The sequence below is a fragment of the Thermobia domestica genome, chromosome 1, assembly GCF_964235325.1.
Source record: "Thermobia domestica chromosome 1, izTheDome1.hap1.1, whole genome shotgun sequence".
NCBI classification, from domain to species: domain Eukaryota; kingdom Metazoa; phylum Arthropoda; class Insecta; order Zygentoma; family Lepismatidae; genus Thermobia; species Thermobia domestica.
Window position 1 is genome coordinate 374,288,988 of NC_137454.1, and position 23,876 is coordinate 374,312,863.

A 23,876-nucleotide genomic window follows, 5' to 3' on the forward strand; every position below is an offset into this window, starting at 1 on the left:
AGCAATCAAGGAAAAACTGCGCGGGATGTTGCAGCGAACAGTGGTTCCACCAAGATGATGCTCCGGCCCACAAAAGCCATCTTACTGGTGCCTCAATCCATGCTGCTGGTTTTGATGTGTTGGAACATCCTCCCTACTCGCCCGACCTCGCCCTTAGTGACTCATTTGTTGCTAAAGTTGAAGGAGCACCTCAAGGAAAAGAAGTTTCACTCAAATGCAGCTGTTATTGAAGCTGTGGAGGAATGGCTTACGGCTCAGCCAGAGACTTTCTTTGAAGCTGGCATAGTGGATTTACATCTTAGATGGAAGAAGTGCATTGCTATGAAAGGAGACTTTTTGGAAAAATAATACTGCCTATAGGTCAGAGAGAATAATTATTGAACCACCCTCGTATATAAAGGCATTTTGATGAGTAAACCAAAGTCATCAAAAAATAAACCGAAGAGAAAGAAGGGACGTGGCTCATTTAAAATTTTGGGATTGGAAAATACTTAGACATAGTCCTGAGCCTACATTTTTTTTAATATACCCTAAACCCATTCTCCGTACGAAGATTCCAGGGTTCTTTGAAAAAAATGAAAAACAACATCAATTTGCCAACAATTCAGCTATTCTACTTGGTTTTTTCAAAGTATACAGGTAATACAATTATACAAATGTCTATAGACAGCTTGCTTTTAGTACAGACTTCTTGAATTGGTGCAACAAAAGTAATCTACACATGTACTATAACCATCGATGGTAATTTATAGTACAGACACAAAAAAAAAAGTATCATTTAATATCAGACTATTCAAAACATTTTCTGCTAGTTGTTTTTACTTTTTTACAATATGTATATTTATTTTTTTCTAAATGATATCCTGAGATCATTTACAATACTCCAAAGTTAATTTTTGTTCCTGATAAATAGATAAGTTATATTTTTTAATCATTAAAAATAACTTTCCTTTTCCAGACATACACATTAGAAGTAGCTATTCAGATAAAGGAATGTTATGCTCACCACTCTACCTGAGTTGAAACAAACGTCCATATATTCATACATGGTGTCTACCAGTGACCTTAATGAAATATCATGACACATTTTAAGTACTGTAGGACAAATACCAGCAGAGGATTTTTTTTTTTTTTCATATTCGTAGACATGTTTGGTTGGTCTTCGAGATGGCCAAAATATCCGAATATTACCAGTTAGCCGACTTCATTATCTAGACATTGCCGTTCTGTTTTAGACAAACACTGCATGAAACATGTATTTGTTGTCAATTAACAATATTAGTGATGTTGAAACCAAAATCCTTAATGAGAATGGGATAACTCTGTCATCAACACCTTTATTGTTACGTAACATGCATGTTTAACACTATCTTATGATTCTAATAAAGGTTATTCATTGGAATTCAGTCCTTTCTTCGATATAAATATTTTCTAGTGCTTAATTTAATAGAAGTACGTGAGCCCTAGCAAGTTGAGGGAGGGCAATGCTCATTTTTAAATTTCAGCTTCTTACCAATATCATATTGAACAGCTTGAAATATAAAACCTATTAAAATGTATGGTTTAAGCTTTCAAACAAGTTTTACAAAAATCAGAACTCGGACGCAGAGTTTAGAAGTAAACACTGCTAGTTACAGCAATTTAATCTAAAAGTAGCTAATGAAATATGCATGTACGTATGGGTGGGTGTTAGGGCAGCTTAGAAGAAGTGGGAAAACTAGAAATAGGGAAGCCGTATCACCATCTCCTATCATGATATTGTCATGCTAGCGCTCACAAAAACACTCCAGCCAGAAACAAACGCATGTGTTTTTAAGTTCTGAGCCTTACCAGCTCTTGATGTCATTATGTACAAATTAAAATACGTTACTTTCTGCTTATGGCACTCTACTTTTATTGTCAGTAGAAAATAAAAAATCTTTCACATGATCAATGAATTTCAACGAAACTGGAGCAGTCATAATATACTAACTTACGCCTTCATTGTACACTAATGTACTTTACAATTATATATCATATGCTCAGAATTAGGCAATGGATGGGTCAAGTATGATAACTACTTTCGGATTTGTTTCTGGTGAATCCCAAGCCAATCAACAACATAGGAAGTCAGAATAGTGGTGTGTGTTTTGTGCTAACCTAGCTCTAAAGAGAAATTATATTGCTTTATAAATTCTGAAAGATATGAGCTATTAAGCATACGTAAAGAAACCTACCTGTATGAAGTGAAATGTGACGCAAATATTGATTTTCTCCCCCTGGCAACAAGATATTTGTAGTTTTGCTGATACCTTCATTTATTAAATTCATTCACACGCGCACAGAAAAGAAAAGGAAGTGTCCTCTCTTTCATAATTTAGCATTTTACAAAAATTCCATTGAAATATACACAACTTTGCAGATTTAATATCTTTCTTTTTATCTGGAATGACAACTCTTAATTTTTATTCTATAATCTAAACATTTAGGCACGCTTATGAATCCGACAACATATCCGTTTTTCTTGATTGCTTCTAATCAAATTTATACAACTTTCATGCTAGTGCAATTAGTTCCTAAAAAATCAGTAAAATACCACAATAATCATGATTTTATAGATTAAGTTTTGACAATTTCCCCATTTTTAAATTTCTCAATTAGGTAAATACTTTTTTAATAAAAAATTACAGGATGGTGATCACTAGTAAATACCTTGCACGGAACATTTCAAAGAGTGCACACCTAGCTCATTTCGTTCATGTAAGCCATTGGGGTATGCATTTTCTGAAATAGACCTTATAGACACAAAACATACATACGAACAATACGATAAATATCCTGTCAGATTAGTTCTTCAGAGAAGCCAACTACGAAATAAACACACTACTTACAAGAACAGGAGTCGTTGGTTTATAGCCGTGTGTATTTATTTCATATGTCGCCTTCTTTCTGACCTTTTCCCATAATTTTTACATGCAGTTCCCAGATACTATTCCCCATCATACATGCAAACACGTACATATAATCAAAAAATTACCCACTGTTTTCCACACAAATTGAAATAACACTCCAAGGTGCATTACTGTAGCTCTTCATAAGAACTGCCCATAACAACAGTTTGAAAATTAACACCGTATTATATATAATTACTTTCACAACTATGGACACTTGAATATAAGGAAGAAATCACATTTTTTTTAATTACTTTTTTTTTTACCAAAGAGGAAAGAAAAAAGCATAAATGATTGTCAATTCACACATCACATCTTCAAATATTCACAGACACACACACACATGTTCCTACAAAAGATGCCATCCCAAAACAATTCCAAATGAATTTGAAAATAGTGTTGTCATATTATATTTATGTCAACAATAGTAGAAAGAGCTTGTCTAATTAAGAATCATCGAAAAAAAAATATTAAAAATTTTTCTGACCTCAGGGATACTTTTTGTTGATATTCTTTTTATTTAATTCTTTCTTTTACAAAAGAACACAAAAAAATAGATATATATTAGTTATTTTTACAGAGACACTTTAAATAAGTAAATGACATGTTGCATCATCACTTTCCAAACCTTTGTTGACAATTACCATATTTTTCTAACAATTTTAAAAAATCTCTCGCTTTTATGTGATGGTGAGTAGGTAACTGTCTGCAAAAGAAAGAGAGAATTTTTTTTATTATTATTGGCATATTTCCGTATATTTGTTAGTATTTTCGTTCGTTTTCATTTTATTACTACTATCAATTAGTACTCTTCTAACAAACAAAATAAATTTGACCTTATTTCCGTACTGATAAAAGAATTACGTTACAATGAAACCTGTTAACTTGGCCACCTGCCCCGAAATTCTGGTTGAGTCTACATTTTCCCATGACTTGTATTATTTATTACTCTAAAGTTGGCCACCTAAATTCTCATTGAATCTACCGTATACTTTCCCATAAGACTTGTATTACTTATTACTCTGAAGTTGGACATCTGTCTAAATTCGGACTGAACCTGCATTTCCCCATAAGATTTGTATTATTACTCTGAAGTTGGTCAAAGTTCTGGAACCTTAAATAGAGTTGAAAAAAAGAATCAGAAACACTTTGAGCAGAAAACGAATGAGAGGGTGCTAGAAATGGTGGTGAAGAAAACAACAATTTTAGATGCTATTAAGAAAAGGAAGGGAAAAGGTTGGGACATTAGCTAAGAAGGAACTGTATCATGAGGGACGTGCTAGAGAGTATGGTGGCAGGAAAGAGAGGGAGAGGGCGAAGGAGACAATGGATGATATCAAAACCGAAAAATCGTACGTGAAGACGAAAAAGTTAGGTGAAGACCGTGGAGCAAGGAACCTTCTCAATTGCAACAAGTGACCTGCCAATAATGGCAGAATACCTATGATAGTGATGAAGAAAATATTTAAACCTAATACGAGAAGCATCCAAAAAGTTACTAGGACTCCCCACGCGTCCCATAGCTAGGAAACCGTATGCTGCGCGAAGCGACTACGTGCACGTGAGAGAATAAGGTCCTAGCATGGCGCATGCGCCAGCGGAACTTTCCTAGTGCTCTCAAATAGCGTCGAGACAGTGGTTGAAGATGGACGTTCCTATTCCAGCTTCCGCAGCATGTGAAATGCGAACAGTGATAAAGTGCCGAAGCAACTACTCCAGAATACACAGCAAGGCACATGGGGTCAGCATTGGCATTTTTGTAACGACACCACGATGAGGAAGAAGAGTTTCTGGACCGAATCATCACAAGGAATGAAACGTGGGTTGCTTACAAGACTCATCATGCACATTTTGGCATCCTGCTGCAAATTGTCTACACCAGCAACGCACTATCTGCTTGCTTATGACGTTAGGCCCATACACCTGGCACAGGTGACGATGGATTTCAATCGGTGCCATGCCCTGTGCATTCAAAAACTTCATCACTGCTCTATCTTCACACGTGACGGAAGCTGGAATACGTCCGTCCATCTTCAACCATTGCCACAACGCTACTGAAAGCACTAGGGAAGTTCTGCTGGTGCATACGCTATACTAGGAACTTACTCTTTCACACGTGCATCTAGTCGCTTCGCGCAACATACGGTTTTCTAGCTATAAGACGCGTCGGAAAGTTACTTTCTGGATTCACCTCGTACATGAGTTCTTCGATAGTTCACATCCAGCTGCACAAAATAACATGCCTAAGGGTAGGGACATGCCGAAGAGACCTCGCGATCGAGGTCGAGGTTTAAGTCGCGGTCGCACCCTCGATACTGGCACAAACACGATTCAAATGCGTAAGCACATGCCAAAGATGTACTCTACATCGCGACCTAGAGGTCGCCCGCGAGGTTGAATTAATGGTCGCGATTATGAACAACTGAGTTTTTTTACATCGATGTTCAGCGGAAGCATCGCTGTGGCTCGTGTTCTCATTGGCTCACCCTGAAGCGCTGCAAGGAATAAAGTCTTCACTTGTTTAGAATTTCGTCTGCAGAGGATTGTGTGTGACTATGCTCAAGAAGTTTTGCTGCACTATTATATTTGATTATGAAAGACATATTAATAGAATTAATGAGGAATGTTCCAGCAATATGGAATAAGAAACACAAACGTCATCATAATAGGAACGTTTTAAACAGAGAATATAAGAAAATAGCAACTTAAATGGGAATGTCAGGTGTTATTTATTTGAGAATTATTCTGTAGCTTATTATATAAGGCAGTGGCGGCCACAGGGAGAGGGCTTTCGAGCTAAAGTCCGTAAATTTTAGAATTTTTAAAGAAAACAAGAAGCTACTGTTAATCATATCTATGCCTAAAAACTCCACGCCCTCCCCTCTCCCCCAATTCCAGAGATTAATAAAAAGGGTTTCTTCTAAATTCGTTATTGATATAAGGTAAAGAATACCTGTAAAGACAGGCACGTATCCATAGGGAGGAAACGTCGAATAATGGAATTACAGCGCCGAAACCTCATTTGCTGTAGTTAACACCTCCTCCACCTCGAAACCTGAAGACATGTCTGATTTATTTATTTAATTTTACTTGGAAACGATTTTTCGCCGAAGTGCTGAAAGAGGGCATTTCTTCACAGAAAATTGAATAAAAGGTAAAAGTCTTTGATTTAGAATATTGATCGAGATAAAAAAAAAAAAAAAAAAAAAAAAAAGATAAGACTCAAATATTTCTGCGAAACAAGAGACGAGACTTTGCCATTTCTCATACCTCGTCTCGCGTCCATCCCTATTTATAAACTGTGTTTGGCCCTTTCAATTTCAAAATGTGTTTTCGCAGTGATTTTTATGCACTGACGAGATAATTTCACATGCGTCACAGCAATGTTTCTCCTTAAACTGAGAGAACGTAACAGCGAGGGTGCGACCTCCTCGCTATGTGCGCCCTTCATCCATCGCGACTAGACATCGAGGTAGCGATCGCGACTTAAACCTCGACCTCGATCGCGAGGTATCTTCGGCATGCATTTACCCTAAGGATAAATTCTCAGGTGTAGCAAAAAAAAAAAAAAAATCCTGGCGCTAAAAGAGTGTGTAATTTGATGCAAATAATATTAAGTTTTTATTTTGACGCAAAAATGTTATTTCTTTATGTACTGTTTAAGTAGAAAAAAACTGCCCATTTCAGGAGCTGCATCCATTGTTGTTTGTATTTTCGTAACTGTGACACACACACTCTTGACTGCAGAACACAATTCGCGCAAACCTGATTAAAAATTCTAATTTAAAAAATTAAAGAATTACATTACTTCGAAAATGATAATAATAATACAACTAAAAGTGAGAATACTTGAAAATAATACTCACAAAAATTCAGTTAATCTAATCTGCCATGGGAGAAGGCCAAATGTACAAAAGGTCTGTCCCGCTAATATAGCAAGCTCTGGTTCGGGCACTCCAGACATGTCTGCTATTCTGGTGTCTATAACCTCCTGGGTTATCTCCAGTGATTTCATAGACCCAGCTTCTACTGCGCTGCACAAATCACGTGCAACACTCACCACTCCTCCCTTTCCATCGACTTTGGAGAAGAAGTTCACATGCACTTTTGGCATATGTTTAACACCTAACAGAAGAGAACGTACTACGTAAATAACGTCAATTATTAAACATTATTAATCTACACTAATTATTACAAAGTTTAAAGCACAACACAGAAAGTTTTAGCATAGTGCATCGCCATTTGCATATTATTATTATTATTATGAGGAAGGATCAGAAACTAAGGTCACAAAGCCGATATTCCTGGAGTTTCGTCTATTATAGAAGACCGAGGGAAAAAAAATGAAATCTTTAAGTTTTACGTCCCACGTTTATGCCAGCAAGGCTAAAGGAGACGGTGATAATGAGAAATGAATGAAATGGTGGAATGAAGAGAGTGGGATGAAATGAGAGAACCGCGAGGAAACCCACACACACGGTGTCTGTCTACCACACAGTTCACTTGAAGGGTGCTGGGATCGAACCCGGGACCCCAAGCACCAAAGGTGAACGCTCTACCACTGAGCACCGCAGCCCCCAGAAGACTGAGGAGTGTACGGTAATTTTAATACATAGAGTTGGCAACGGTACAGAGTTTCAGTCCCCCGCAACCTACGGCACTAGTTGTAGGTAAACACAAATGGCGACTCGTTTGGAATATGTCCGCTCAGTTATTCGATTTCTGTGGGCGAAACATGTAACTGCGGTTGAAATTCACCGACAGCTGGTAGTGGTTTATAGACACTGTAATGTCTCGTCAGCATTCGTAGAATGGTGTCCCAAGTTTGCGGCTGGTAAGAGAAAACGTCAACGTGCGCCTGCATACACTCCAGAACATCACTACGCTGTTGAAACAGTTCCGCTGAGACATCATCGAGAACACTCCCTACAACACGGATCTCGCTCCAAGCAATTTTCACCTGTTTCCGCACTTGAAGGAGCACCTAGGAGGCTGTCGCTTCGCTTCAGACGAGGTGAAACACTTTGTGACAAAGTGGCTGAACATGCAAGGACAGGATTTTTACCAGAAGGGAATCTTCAAATGTCAAGAAACAACCTAATGTATGTATTATTTGTTGGCTGTATTGGTTGTATGAAATAATATATACATGTTTCACTGCGGGCTTTGTAAACTTACTTTCTGATCACTCCTCGTATTATTATTACTAAAGACCGGCAATTATGAGAAAATGCCATATATTGCTATTTTTACAAGAGATCGTGAATACTTACCATTTATTGTAATCATTGGCTATATCTGCTATTTAATGGTTGCATGTTTAACTTTCTACTAGTAATACAAATCACATTGCTTGCCGTTGGAAGGCATATACGAGGGTAATCTCAAAACTAAGGTATCCCCTTTTTTTTCTTAAAAAAAATTAAGAAACGTTTATTTTCAATAATATTTACATAATTTTAAAGCTTATATATGTATCTACTTTTTATATACATAATCACCATTTTGGTCAATGCATTTTTCTAAGCACTGTGGCAGTTTTTGTATAGGTCATACCAGGTCGCCGCCATAAAGAAGCGTTGAACTTCATCTTTCATCTGATCGTTGTTATTGAAGCGTGTTTCAAAAATGTTCTTCCAATCTACGAAATAGGTGCTAGTCACTGGTTTGCTCAATCTTTGCGACTATCTCTTCGGAAATTGACGGTCTCTCGCTCCTTTTTCATTCGTCGTGAATTTCAGTACGACGAGCTGCGCACTCCCTACACCATTTGCGAACGTTTCTGGCATCCATGCACGACCCACCATACACTTCCGTCAATTGGCGATGAATCTGAATCGTTTAACGCTTTTTGCATTCAGAAACCGAATATGTGCGCGAACTTCGCGTTTGGCGGCAGTGCCAAGCGAGAGCTCCATTACAAATGGCTTCCATGTGAGCGTCCCAGTGAGGTGCTGCGCACAGGCTTGTTTGGGAGTGAAGGAAACAACAAATACGTGCTCCCAACAGCCGCGCAAAGTTTCCCTGCATTCCCAGCGCTTTGGAAATGTTACTTTTGGGATAACCTAACAAACATATAATTGCTGATCAACCACACATGCAGAGCACCGTTGATGTTGCTATGAATTCTTGACATGCTTCAAATGTGATATCATGTTGAACGATCGTTACAGATTTCAAACACATCTTAATTAATAGATGATGTAACTTTTGTGTGTTTATGATATGCAAACAGAAGTGATCTATGTGTTGCATTGCATGACTACTTTATCAAGTGCCAAGGTAGAGTTTACGTATAGCATATTTTCTCGGTAATTTTGTTTGATACTAATATTTGTTTGATTTCTATTTTCTTTCTTTTTCTTCGTACAGATGTATTCTCGTTATTGACACAAAATCATACTTATAAATTAATGACAAAAATATAATGAATATATTCTGTTTAGAATATAAACTGCCATTTTCAGTGTTTTAGTTGATTGGAATAGAGTTTAGCATCCTTTTCAGCAGCAAGACTATATGAAATGTGGGCCTACAGCTTAATGTGGAAATTCAACCACTTGAGTTCCCCCGGGAACCGAACCTAGGTCTCCCGCGTTTGCTACCCATGTACCATTGAGGAAGCTCTACTCAGTGTTGTGTTTTACTACAACTGCCGATCTTTACAAGTGTTCATTTATAACCAAATAAGTAACGCGCAAAATTTCTCTGTAAAATTCTAGGGTCACTCCGGCCTTGATAAGGGTGAATGCTTCGGACAAAGTACAGGGTATAGCTTGATCCAGTTGATAAGCGCCAGCTGTCTTATAACATTGAAGCTACGGAGTGTTACACATCAATCAAGATGAGAGTTAGGAATTAAATTTCTGGGTTCTCAGCATCCATGGCCATCAGCCAGTCATGTATGAGGGATGACGTCTCTCGGCGATCACACTATTCCAGGAAAGTGAAGGAAGGAAGCGGCCTGGGACCTGTATGTTAGGCACTATCCCGGCATTTGCCTGATATGAATGAAGAAAATTCAGGAAAACCTCCCTCAGGATGGCTAGCCTGAAAAAGTTCTTACACTTTTTCGACCGAGTGTCACCACCAGAATGCATTTCAATCAATCCATATCTATAAATCAAAAGGGAAGTGTCGCTGACAAAGGAGCCAACCTGGAAGTGACTTGATCAGCTGTCCGAGTTAAACCCGGAAGTTAAAAATACTGTAGCAAGCCTCTACAAAATCAAATGCAGAAGACAATTTAGCTAGAAATTATTTATTCTACAAAAACTACAGTAAAAAGATACGAACGTGATGTTTCAGATGTGAGTCGATACACTGACGGTATAACCTGTAGGCATGTGTACGTACACTCATGCCCAAAATGATTGTCGCATATTTGTAACTGTCTTCTTGGAAGAATATAATTTGATAATGATTTTGCAGGATACTTTTAATACTATACACATACTAACATTATAAGAAATACCGGGGAAATTCGTTATCAAATTATATTCCTACAACAATATATTTATAAACATGCGACAATAATTTTGGACATGAGTATACATACTTACGGAAAACGCACAACCCAAGAATCACCTGTGGGGATAGTCCCCAGTGGAGAAACATGTGAAGATTTAGATTTTATATTATAACCCTAATAAACACTTAAAACATGTTTACGTTATTCTCGTTTATACGCCTCTGGTGCGCGGAGTCTCTGGTTCGACCCCTGGCGAAGTAAGTTTCTGATAGACATGTGTCCGTGGGTTTTCTTCAGGTACTCCCATTTCCTTCCACTTTTTCATTCTGCAATTCTACCATCATCATTCATTGCCTTAGTCTAAAGGAAATAATAGTGGGACATTAAACTAAAAGATTCCAAATCATCTACCTGAAGTATTCTGATTTGTTCCCTATATTATTTTACATTCTGTATAGATTCATAATTGTACTTAAGGGGATCATTAAAAAAGATAGAAAAATTGTCATACCATTTGATGTTCCATTCTTCTTGATATTATTGTGTACTTTGCCACTCTTCCCAAAAATAACACCTTCTAAACATCCTTTTCTTCTATCACTTAAAGTTGTGTACATTTGTAATTCATTCTTTTTTAATACACCTGAAAAAAAATAAAAAGGCGAATATATACAACTATCCCTTTGGTCTTAATTACTGGACAAGTTTAGAAAAAATATAAAATTTGATATACAGGAGCGTGCAGAGAAGAAATTATATGTATTGATTGCTTACCAGAAAATGATGGAAATCTAACCATTGGTGACTAATAGTTCCGGAATGATTCGTTTAAGATGAACGAATCCTTCGGTGGAATGAAAGGATCGAATCTCTGAAAGGAACCGAACTAAGTTGAGTTGATGAACCAGATGACGGAATCAAACAACAGATAAGTGAAATCTAGTTGATGGAACGATTTGGACAGGATCGGACAAAAGCAATAGTGCAGAATAGATTGATGTTGTGCGAGAAGCGATTAATTAACCTCCTACGCAAGACTATTAACAACCAAACTTTCCTTAGGTCTTTGTGACCCTCGTTTGCACACAAGAGCAAGAAATCGGAAGAAATGGAACAACCTGGTAACACAGTAATCCGTCCTTGTATGCGGCTACTTACTCCATAAAAATCCCCCGCCTCAATACCAACTATGCAATAACTTCTCAAAGCCCAGTAAAATTAGACTATTAACTTCGAAAACATTTTGTGAAAATCTCTATTTTGATATCTTCAGCATATCCTGAAAAATATTCTTAACCTGAGCCATGTTTTTATGAGGGAAATTCTAGGTTTTCTTTCTTTGTTTTTCTTTTCTTTTTGTAATTATCTCGAAAATTATCAATTTTTTTTTCGAGGAAAATAGTTATACAAAAACTGCAGTTCATAGAATTGTATATATATATATATATATAAGATTTATACCAAAAATAAAATATCTCACGAACTACTCATTTTTAAAAACAACTGGACATACATATACGATCTGAAAAAAAAAATCCAAAAAGGTCGGAATTTTTTTTGGGTGGGGGTGTTTTGTCTTTTTTATTTTCTAATTTTCTTTAACTAGGGGCTCCTAATTTAAGAAACCCTAGTAGAATTAGTTTTCACTGATTACAACACCGCCTGAATTAGTTTTCACTGATTACAACAGTGAATCATGAATCGAGAAAATGTTTCGAAAAAACATTTACATAGTTTTCCTCGTAGAATTCGAATCTGCAAGAAAAATGGAATTCCCATTTGAGTTTTCAATGTTATCTCCAATCTCACTTCCAGATGGCCGGCAGCAAGCTAATTTTATCAAAGATGAATTCCTCCCCCCTTTTTTTTTCAGATATTTTGCAGCCTTAAGGACCTTTTTTTAGTGTAGAATTTTTTTTTCGAAAACCTTATAATTTTCGAGATACTTATAAAAGAAACTAAAATTTCCCCTTAAAAAAAAAAAACTCACGGTTCAAATCAAGGGTACCTTTCTCTCAGTTTTGCTTTTCTTCTAATTTTCCTGGGCTACGTATATCAGATGATAAAACTGGTTTGAGTAGTTCGGCTGAGAGGAGGAATCACATTATAGGAGCTCGGATTTACTGAAATCATCGGAATCAATGGATTCGAACCAGAGGAAGGATCGAATCCTTGTTTAAAAGCATCAAATTAGAACACAAGAAATCAGAATAATACAACATATTGGAACCAAAGAATTTAAGCCGCAAGAGCAAATATATGTTTGGAATGGATTGAAAGGAACCAATTCTGGATGTTTGGGATTATTTGTGTATTTAACAGTGTATGTGCCTTTAGCTGGCAACAGTGTTCAAGTTGCTCAACGCTTTTCTATTATTTTGTGAACAGTGTGAGTGGGGAGACAAGAACATGCAGTTTTTAGCGGACCACATATCATGGTCGAAGATCATACAATATAGTTTGAACAATTAGCCATCGTTGTTACAAGCAGTTAGAACTAAAAAGACCTTGCATATGTTTATTCTCGTGTGTTATTTTTGTGTGCAAACTGAAGTTGTAATCATTTAAACACAGTAAATTTATAATTGGTTGCATTCATGTGGTATACGAATCAAGCCTCACAGTCCACTACGCAGAAGATTGTTTTCAGCATTGTCATTGTATTTTAGTGAAATTACAAATATATACATTCAAATTGTACACTGGAAAAAAGAACGAAACTCACCATCACTACTAATCACACATAACATTAAGTTACGCCCCTTCGCTAAACGTTTCATCAGATAAAGAGATGAAGCAGACAGTAAAGATTCCAGGTGTGTGCGTGTCTCATTGAAACTAAATAAAAGTTTAATAGGATATGTAAATAGTGAAAGAGTTAACAGTACAAACCAGGGTGGAAAAAAATCAGGATTTTTTTAAATAAAAATCATTTTTGTTGATTTTTTTTATTTAAATCGATTTTTTTGATTTAAATCAAATCTTTCTCCTCGTATAATACAAGTCGCGAACTGGAGAAAAAACATTAGGAATTAATATTAAATGACAATTATGCTATTTAAGTGAAAGTATTTTGGTTTAATTTCGAATTAATCCTCAATCGTTAAGCTATTTCAATCCGAAACAATATTTCTTAAGCATTAAGGAAAAAACGTACAGCAATATTTATCAACATGACACTTTTCTTTTCACGAAAGTTCCTGATATTTGGCAGGAGTATATTTTTAAAAAAATCGAAACTAGCCAGCGGCACGAAATACATGTAAAGTACATAAATTTCGCTCAAAATTAACTAATTAACTCTATGGCCTATGGAACCCGGAGGTTCAATGCCACGTTCACGGAAACTCTCCACTGACTTCTATCCTTAGCCAACTGGATCCAGTTTCTATTTTGTATTCCTATTTCTGCGAGATTCATCTTAATATTGCCATCCCATCTGCGCCTAGATCTTTCTAATGGTTGTTTACCGATTGGTCTTCCAGTTAAAAATTTGAAAATGTTCCTAATTTCTTCCATCCTGGCTACATGACCTGCCCACCTGAGTCTCCTAGACTTGATGACCCTAGCAATGTTTGGTAAACCGTATAAATTATGTAGTTCCTCGTTATAAGTTTCCCCCATTTCCGCTCCTCTTGGGTCTGAATATTCGTCTCAGGATCTTGTTCTCAAATACTTTCAGTCTACGTTCTTTTCTCAGAGTAAGCGACCATGTTTCGCAACCATATAGAAGCAGGGTGTCTACCAGTCAGGGAAAGTCAGGGAATTTCATTGTGTCAGGAAAAATCTTTCCCAGGCTGTGACGGGTGAAGGGATGCCACTAAAATAGTCATAAATTACAGGTAAATGAATTGGTTCGTTTTTACGTTTGTAGAATATTATATAAGCGTATAAACCAGCGTTTCCCAACCGGTGTGCCGCGGCATACTGGTGTGCCGCGAGGAATCGAAACAAAGTTATTAATTTTATAGCAATCAAATTGCAAAACGTAAGAAAAATGTATATTTGTATTTCACATTACTATGAACCTCGACTATGAATCTACAATTTTAAGTTTCATACCGCGTTACTGTTCTGTACATTTCTAATGTTGAAAAAAGTATTTGTAATCATTGTTATGACCATTATTACTTCTTTATTGTTGCAGACTATTTCATAACTTGAAAATTTAAATTATCATTCAATCCTTTCGAAAAATTACCTACATTTGTGTTTTAAAAGTAAAAGAGATTTGTATGTTCGTTCGTTATTTAGTGATCTTACTTCTTAGTGAAAGGTTGGATACAGTTTTTAAAGAGAAAGCTTATTTTTAAAAACCTGAGTCCAATATTTCATTGCAATTGTTTTCTATTTTTAAATTATAATGAAAAATAAACATAATGATTTACCACGGGGAAAATCCAGTGATAGAGCTTTCTTCCCTGCAGTGGCGAAGGGTGATAGTTTCAAGAGGGTAGGCCCAATGTTAATAATAATGATAATAATAATACCTGCATAACTTATATCATCTTTCATATTAATTCGAAATGTCAGTTTTTCTCCTCATTAATATGTCTATTATTTTCTTCTTGAAAGCTGTATCCTTGGCTAATATCCTTCGGAGTTCATTATTGTTGCGATTGAAGCTAACGCACTAAGTCTGTCATTACTCATTATATTTCTCCGGAATGTTTTAATTTTCTTCAGGGCACCCATGCGCTTATCTCACATGGTGTTGTAGTAACTGCAATACTTCAGCACACGTGTAACAAGCTAAGATATTCTAGGTATACTTCTTTGAAGCCGTTTGATGAGATGTATTGAAGTAAATTAATAGTTCTAAGATACTGATTTTGGTAGTAAAAGATGATTGCCAGTTTATTCCGCAGTTGATTACCGTCGAAAGTGGGATACAATTTTAAAATATTGTCTAGTTTTTTCTTTTCTAAGAAAATCACTATTGTAATCCTGAAACTGTTCACAGTTAAGTAGTTCTACAGATTTCAAAAAGGATAATCAAGGAAATTCACGTATGTGAGTTATAGTTGATCTTAATTCGCCGTAATGCAATTTAATTGTTTCAATTGGGCTTGATCGGGTTGGGAAGATGGACTATCACATTATCTGCGCTTCACAAGAAATACATGCTATTTCGTCTACTTGTGCTGAAACAAACTTTGCATGTAAAATTTCGTCTTTAAGCATTCAAACAAGTTATTTTGTATGTCACTTGAATCTCCTTATAAACAGAATCAGATTTAAATATTTTTTCATACGCTGCTCTTTATATGTCAGCAACTTCCAAATATTTTTTTGTACAAATGCATGCAGAACTCTCTTCCCCTCTGTTTGTTCTATTTTCAACACAGGCGTTGGTCTTCGTTCCTTAATAACACATTGATTTTCAAAAGACCACTGACACAGATAACTCTTTAATAGGAATTATATTATGTACTGGCATTTTGTCATTCACTTTTGCAAATGTAAGAAAAGTTCACAATATCTTAAAAAAAAAAAAAAAAAAAAAAAAAAAAAAAATACAAACTCGCCTCAATTCTAATGAACACAACGAGTCTGATTTCATATGGATTTGGTAAAAGGGGAATTAGTTTGCAATAATGAGCTTGCTCCAACACCAACACCAGTAACACCTTTGCTTGCTCCAGCATTTGCGTTGCGTTAAAGTCCACAAAAGTTGGTGGACTACAAACAAAGTTGGTAGGGAATGGGGTCCACGTTCTCTTGCTCTTTATTTGTTTGACATATCGAATTGAAATCGAAGGTCTCGAGAGAAACGCTTTATATAGAAACGGAAGTCGATAAGCGCTGAGGCCGGTCTCATTCGCAGGTTATTAACAACAAGTCCTCTCGCGGGGTTTTCTGAGTAGCTCGGCGGTACTCTACTGCTGCTTGAGACACTGCTCGATGAGCCTCCCAACAGTGGTGCCAACCACGATTTCTTTATCGAACAATAAAATATTTTTTCAACTTAGAAAATTATCATACATTCTGTGCAAGAAAAGTGGATTAATTATAAATTATAATTTCTGAAAGTAAATGGGTAGGCCGGGCCTCAGGGCCTCTTATCACCCTTCGCCACTGCTTCTCTGTGAAAAGGAGATCAATAATCACAGAAAAATACCACTGTGTTTTATATTTACAAATAATATCTATAAGTGTGCCGCGATAATCCAAGTAACACCGGTAGTGTGCCGTAAGTTGAAAAAGGTTGGGAAACGCTGGTATAAACAATGGTGAAAACTTACGGTTCACTTTAAATATAATTTGGGGACGCTGTGACTCACTGGTACAGCGTTCACCTCCGGGGCTTGGGTTCCCTGGTTCGATCTCAGCTTGCGCCGTGTGACTTTGTGGTGGACAAACACCGTGGTCGGGGTTTTCTCGGGGTTCTCCCGTTTCCTCCTACTTTCTTCATTTCATTCATCACTCATCATCACCGTCTCCTTTAGCCTAACCGGCATAACTGTGAGACGTAAAACTGAAAGATTTCATGTTCATGATTTAAATATAAGTTACTTTTAATGAGTTACTAAGAAAAAAAGAATGACAGAATTAGGGAAAATTATAATTGTGTTAGGGAAAGTCAGGGAATTTGATTATGCTTGCTTGCTAGACACCCTGAGAACAACAGGCATATATATTTTAATCTTCAAATTCCTGGACAGAATTCGTGACGACAAGAGATTTTGAAGTGAATAATAACACGAATTCCCTGCTTTTAGTCGACATTTAATTTCTTCGTAAATATCGTTTTCGTCTGTTAATATTGATTCTAGATATTTGAAAGAATCCACTTTATCAAAAGTATTATTCGATATTTTAACGCATCCAAAATTTGCCCTATTACGATCCCGAGGAACTTCTATGCTATGTATTTAGTACATAAATTTCGCCTAGTTTTAATTTTTTTTTTTTTCGGAAAGGGGATCGGGCCCCTCTAAATACGCCCCTATTATCTGGAAACAAACAAACAGACGTGGACATAAAAGAATTTTCGTCTTAAATGTCGATGGTGATTTCTCCGTTGGAATAGTTAACAATTTAAAAACCCTATGTTACGAAGAGAAGAAAGCTGGATTCTCCCGTTACCCGTTCAAAACGGGATTTTCCGTAATCATCTTCTGCATGATACTCGTTTTCATACTAGAGCTCCCTCGTGGCTAAGCGGTTAGCGTACGCGCCTTTGGCGTGGGAGACCCGGGTTCGATTCCTCATTTGAGTCTCATTGTATTATGGTTATTATCTTCCATAATCGAAATAACAGAACAGAAACGGGATTTTATTTATTTTCACTTTAAATTAATTTATTTCGGAATTTGATTTAAATCAACGATTTTTATTTAAAAAATCAAGTGATTTAAATCTTGATTAAAATCGTGATTTAAATCAGACTGACTTAAATCAATCCACCCTGGTACAAACTGCAAACAGTGATAATGGTTACAATAGTAAACTAACAAAAATGCTTCATACTCACAGCAGCGATTATGAGAATACAAAGAAATTTTTTCAGGTATCACGGTCCTCATCATCAGCTTCTCGATATCTCTTAGTTTTTGCTCTATGAAAATCAGTATTGAAACCGGAAATAGTAGTAAATTTCAATCATTTCCGGTTTTGGTAGTGTTGTGGATTGTGACAATGCCCTCTTTTGAGACTGAATCGATTGCAGAAAAATGTTTGCTGCTAACTATTACCATTCCTTTTCTATGGCGATACCGTAGATTGGAGTGATACCGATCAATATTTGAACTGTTTTTGCGGGAAAACTAACGAAAATATTGAATCACAATGTTGAAAAATAGACATTAGTTTCCTATGTTATTTCTCTGGCAGATGCTAAAAGACGACATGTTGTATTACGTTACGTCATGAAATATTAAATACGAATTATTCCTTAAGAGATCCGGGGTTTTGGGGCTATTTTTTAGACTTTCAGTCAAGCAGCTACTGCATCGTCACTATTTATCCTAGGATCATGGTTCATACCTCATTCTCTTCAGAATAGAGCTGGCTTTCAGGCGGTATGACTCACGTGTCTCCATCATGTATCTAAGGCGGGAAAATGAGGAAAAACGGGATTCTTTGGGTCTAAATATCCTTTTTTCAACTTTTAGCCCCCCTGGACCCCCTCTGTTTTAACGCAGAGATCTGGAAAAAAAAATGGTAAACACTACTCGGTGGGCTGAATGTTTATGCACAATTCCAATTTTACCAGATGCAAAAGTAAGCCCGCCAAAAAAAAAAAAAAAAATATACCGACAATGTCCCATATTCCCGTATACAGAGGGAAATTTGTAAACATTCCCTGAGACATCCCTAATTACCCTAGGGTCATGTTTCGCCCATAATTCTCTTCAGAATAGAACTGCCTTTCAGGCGGTACCATTCACTTGTCCCCATTATGTATCTAAGGCGGCAAAATCCCGTGAAAGTGGTTTTTTGGTAAAAATTTCCCTTTTCCAACGTTTAGCCCCTCTGTACCCCCCTGTTTTAACGCAGAAATCTGAAAAAAAAAAATCTGCTAAATACTACTCGGTGGACTGAATGTTTGTGCACAATTTCAATCTTCTAGGTGCAAAAATAAGCCAGCACAAAAATAATACCGAATATTTCCAAAATTCCCCTATACAGAAGTATATTTTGATAAAAATTCCCTGACACTTCCCTAATTACCCTAGGGCCATGTGTCGCACATCATTCTCTTCAGAATAGAACTGCCTTTCAGGCGGTACCATTCACTTGTCTCCATCATGTATCTAAGGCGGGAAAATGAGGAAAAACGAGATTTTTGGGTAAAAATATCCCTTTTTTCAACTTTTTGACCCTCTGGATCCCCCCCTGTTTTAACGCAGAAATCTGAAGAAAAAATCTGTTAAATACTACTCGGTGGACTTCATGTTTGTGCAAAATTTCAATCTTCTACGTGCAAAAATAAGCCCGCCAAAAATACTTTACATAACCTTCCCCCCCAAAAAAAAGTATTACACGAAAATATAAATTTTAGACTTATGACGTCATCACCTCCTATGTCTCGACACAGGAAGGTGTGAAACCATCCGTAATGTCTTCTACAATGCCTCTGGACTTGAAAAACAAAGAAACCCGGACGAAAAAGCTCAAATAGGAGAGTTATAACGCAATGTACCATGAAACACCCCGTATGGTACAAATTGTACCATAAGATCCCCAAAGGGTTATTCTCATGTATTGCTGCGGATAATCGGTATAAGCCTGAACGGGAGTGATACAGAAAATGAAAAAGGATTTCAAACGTATGTTATCAGTGAATCACAGAGTACAGAATACACTACAAAGAACAGAAACGTACAATAGTGGTAAAAAGAATGTTCACTGTCACAATTATTTCACACATTGAATATCGAGACCTGGAAATTCAACACCTCCCCGACCCATCAATCTTCCAGTCGCAGTCATGACAATCCGGTTAAGGATCATCTGTAAATCAGGAATATTAGGAACACAAATACAACTTGTTTTCATCCACACTTTTTACGAAGAAACTTCACCTCATATCTGTAGAACTCAAGCACTTGCGTCATTTGTCCCATAAAGTAATGTCTGTGGACTTTGCTCAAAGAGAATTTTATGCGCCATTTAGTACTTCATCAAGATGCATCTCCTCCTCTGTGAGAACTGTTTGACCACCATATTCCTTGCTGTACTTATTTCTAGCGTTGTCACACAACGTATCTGCGACGTTATACTTTTCTGCTGCCTTTCGGATACTTATTCCACTCTTCTGTACTTCTCGCATTCCTTCCTCAACTTGCTTTACATTATACTTACGCCGAGCATTCGGACTAACTTGTTTCAAATACTTTCTCGGCATGATCGGTTTCACCCCTAAATTCGGCACAAATTTGTAAGGCAGCCCACCAGTTTTGCTACTGTTATGCAAACTTACACGAAGCAAAATGCTTTACGTTCCTACGATATAGTGTCCTACCAAAAGCCATAACCCACGTACCGTAGTCACATCAATATAACGGAAACAGGATCCCGCTATAATTACGATTTTACCATTAAGCAACTTTGCATTATACACACAATCTGCATCCATCATGCTCTGACTTTCTATGCTCACAGAGGTCTCGTGTTTAATCACCCTTCTCCTTATGATATCTTTCCTACACTCGACTTGAAACGATAAATGGCAGGACTTTCTGTGTAGGTACGTGCAAATGATCGGTTTCACCCTGCATGATCGGCATTACCCCGTTCTACGGTAAGCATTGAAATCGAAAATGGTTAACTTGAACCACTTTAAGTTTCGATAGAGGGTTAATGTAAGAAGTTGGAACTTATTCTGTCGACACTGAGTCAATTGCAGAAAACAGCGTTTCATTCTATTTTACCGTTCTTGCTCTGTGGAAATCAGAACTGAAAACGTAAGTAATATTAAATTTGAACGACTTCCTGGATAGTTATGGTATGATGCCTTCAGAAAATCTTCCGAGTTTTACGTCCCATGGTTATGCCGGTTGGGCTAAAGGAGACGGTGATGATGAGTAATAAATGAAATGGTGGAATGAAGAAAGTGAGAGGAAACGGGAGAACCCCGAGAAAACCCACACACACGGTGTTTCTACACCACAAAGTTTACTTGGCGGGGGCTGGGATCGGACCCGGGACCCCAAGCACCAGAGGTGAACGCTCTATCACTGAGCCACCGCGGCCCCATATGTTGCCTTGAGACGCTGAATCGTTTGAGAAAAAGCGCTTCTCGCTATGCCATCGTTTTCGTTCTATGGCGATTCCCCAAAATATTCCCATGAGTGCAACGTGCTCCCTAAAACTCGCCAATAGGCAAACCTGGTACTTCTCATACATTAACTATCTTAAAATCCCGAATAGGTCCTACATGCGAGTTCAGGATTTGGGGAGCCCGAGCGTAAAAAACAATGATCAAAGGGGAAATAAGTTCATGTTGCGAAAATGTAATTACTAACTGAAGGTAAGTATTAAGTTACATGCAGGGCCGCGGTGGCTCAGTGGGAGAGCGTCCACCTCTGGTGCAAGAGGTCCCTGGTTCGATCAAAGCTTGCGTCAAATAAGCTATGTGGTGCACAAGCACTGTATGAGTGGGTTTCCTTGGGGTCTCCCGGTTCCTCCCACTTCGTTCATTCCACCATTTCATTCATTTATCATCATCACCGTCTCCTTTAGCCTAGCCGGCATAGTCATGAGACGTAAATCTCAAACATTTAATTTTTCATTTTATTCCATTCAAGTTACGTGCAGGTTTACTTTTGGCTACCACTCGAAATAATTGTTGAAAAATTAGAATTCTTTCACTAATTTCCTTCGTATTGTTTCTTAATTGATTTGCGCTGGGCGATATGAAAATATGGCATAGAAAAATTCAAGAGACCCATCATAAGAAATTGTTAAAAACATTACAAGTCTTTTACAACTTGCGTATAAATACAGCGTACGGATATATGCATAAAACCTACAGTCCAAAAAACGCACCAAGTGACTAGGTGGCCACTAAACAGCACCAATCTTATCGAAGCGAGTCAGCGCAGAGGGGCCTGAGCGGTAGCGAGAGGGTGGATCCGAAGAGAGCGGTCGTGTCAGCGAAGGTGTGTATACGGTTAGCGAAGGTAGTGAAAACGAGTGCGTTTTGCCAAGGCATTTATTACGAAGTTGGGCGTCCGCTTTCGCCACGTTTTTTCGCTGTCATCTCCTTTCCACAGTTTCTGCAATCTGTTACTCGGTTCATCAATCCGTGCTCTTCACGAACTTAAAAGATTTTGTTCGCTATCAACGTATTGCTTCGCAAATGTTAAATCTGTTAGTTCACAGCCATTGTACACCCGCCATGTTGATAACATAAATGCTCGTTACTTAACCACAATGCAACTGTTCGGTTACCTTGCGCCAAGTAGTTCCCTCCGCTCGCCGAATAGTCCCATGTTTATAACCGCTTATATATAACAACTAAACAGATTTTTCGAGACCCTTATATATTATCAAGCACACAAACGATCAAATTATCCATATTTTCCCTGCAAATTTTAAAAATTTTGCTGGAAACGGACGTCCAACTTTGAAACTTAACCCTTTGGCAATACGAGTTTCAATAGCACTTGTCACGGTTTTATATTAGTAGTGCTTCACTTGTAAACATAAAATACAAGTTCTGTACACTGCAGAAATACAGCGCGGGAGGAAAATAGTTCCTATTACACTCATCTTTAACATGCACTCACTTATTTTATCCGTTGTAAAGCACTTGTAATGATTCTACATTAGTATCCCCACACTTGTAAATATAAAATACAAGAGGAATACTTTGTATTTAATAATATCGCTTGCAGAAATTTGTTTGTTTATGTCTTTTAACGCAAAGTATTGCATTTTACCTTTAAATCTTCCAAAATGTGGTGCGCCAAAAGTAAACCAGCACCCTAAGTTAACCTAACCTAACCTGAACAAACAGTTGATCTCTACAAACCAAGAACGTAAGCACTAACCTAACTTAATCTGAACAAACAAAAAATACAGAAAAAATAGCAAAAAAAGTACCAAGAAAATTTCCCCCTAACCCCCAAATCCAAAAATATGCCATTTAACGTAGTAAACAAGATGATTATTATAATATTAAAGATGTTCCATAAAATTATGCAATCTGGTAAATAAAAAGAAAAAAATAATGAATGACAATAACGCTGGCCAAGCCACAGTAGATATTAATTTCCGCTGTGTTGTATGTTAGTCTTACATGTAATGTTTGAGTGAAGATAATTAGTTGACAGAAAGATTAACTCAATGTTACATATGCAAATCAGCATTTCATAACCTTGAAAAATTATTACATCATTCTTTCGCACTAGAATAATTACTGACTACACACTAACGAGCAAACAACGGGCTGCTGCTCAATCCACAAACAACTATAAGCACTGTTAAGCAAAACTGATGATTATATCACGAACCAATTAATGATTATAATTTGAACTCAGAAATATGCCTCCGGCTACCTACCATCATGATCATAAAAGCTTACGAACGATATTCCGGCGGCAATGCACCATAATATTATGTTCGCTAGATCACTATACGATATCTTGTCTTCGGTTATCACTACTACAACATGGGATGGTAACTTTTTAATCTTTTTCACTTGATGTGAAAATAAATTCAGTTCCTCATCTTCGTCAGTCTTGTGACCCTTCCACTTCTCAAATAGAATCGAGCATAAACAACTTAACACTTTCGCTATTGAAAACAGTGCATGTACTATCAATAGTAGTACTTTGTACATAATTAACATAATATTTTATCTGATGTAATGAGACCAACAGCATATTAACACAATCTTTCATTCAATACTACATAATCTATTAGTTCAAACACTCAAACACTCCCACGTCCCACATCTCGCCGTTACTTAGCACAGTGTAACATATACGTAACGGGAAGTCACAGATTCCCTTACCTATATC

At 37.1% G+C, this 23,876-nt stretch overlaps 1 protein-coding gene across 1 annotated transcript; it reads right to left on the reverse strand.

Annotated features, from left to right (window-relative positions):
* Positions 1–588: 588 nt before the first annotated feature.
* On the reverse strand, positions 589–23,839 carry Tango14 (transport and golgi organization 14). The gene is made up of 4 exons (XM_081731131.1): positions 23,416–23,839; positions 10,913–11,044; positions 6,797–7,055; positions 589–3,636 (listed from the first exon to the last, which is right to left on the reverse strand). The coding sequence occupies exons 1-4, from the start codon at positions 23,702–23,704 to the stop codon at positions 3,546–3,548; spliced, it is 771 nt and encodes a 256-aa protein (XP_081587257.1). The 5' UTR covers positions 23,705–23,839; the 3' UTR covers positions 589–3,545.
* Positions 23,840–23,876: the final 37 nt, after the last annotated feature.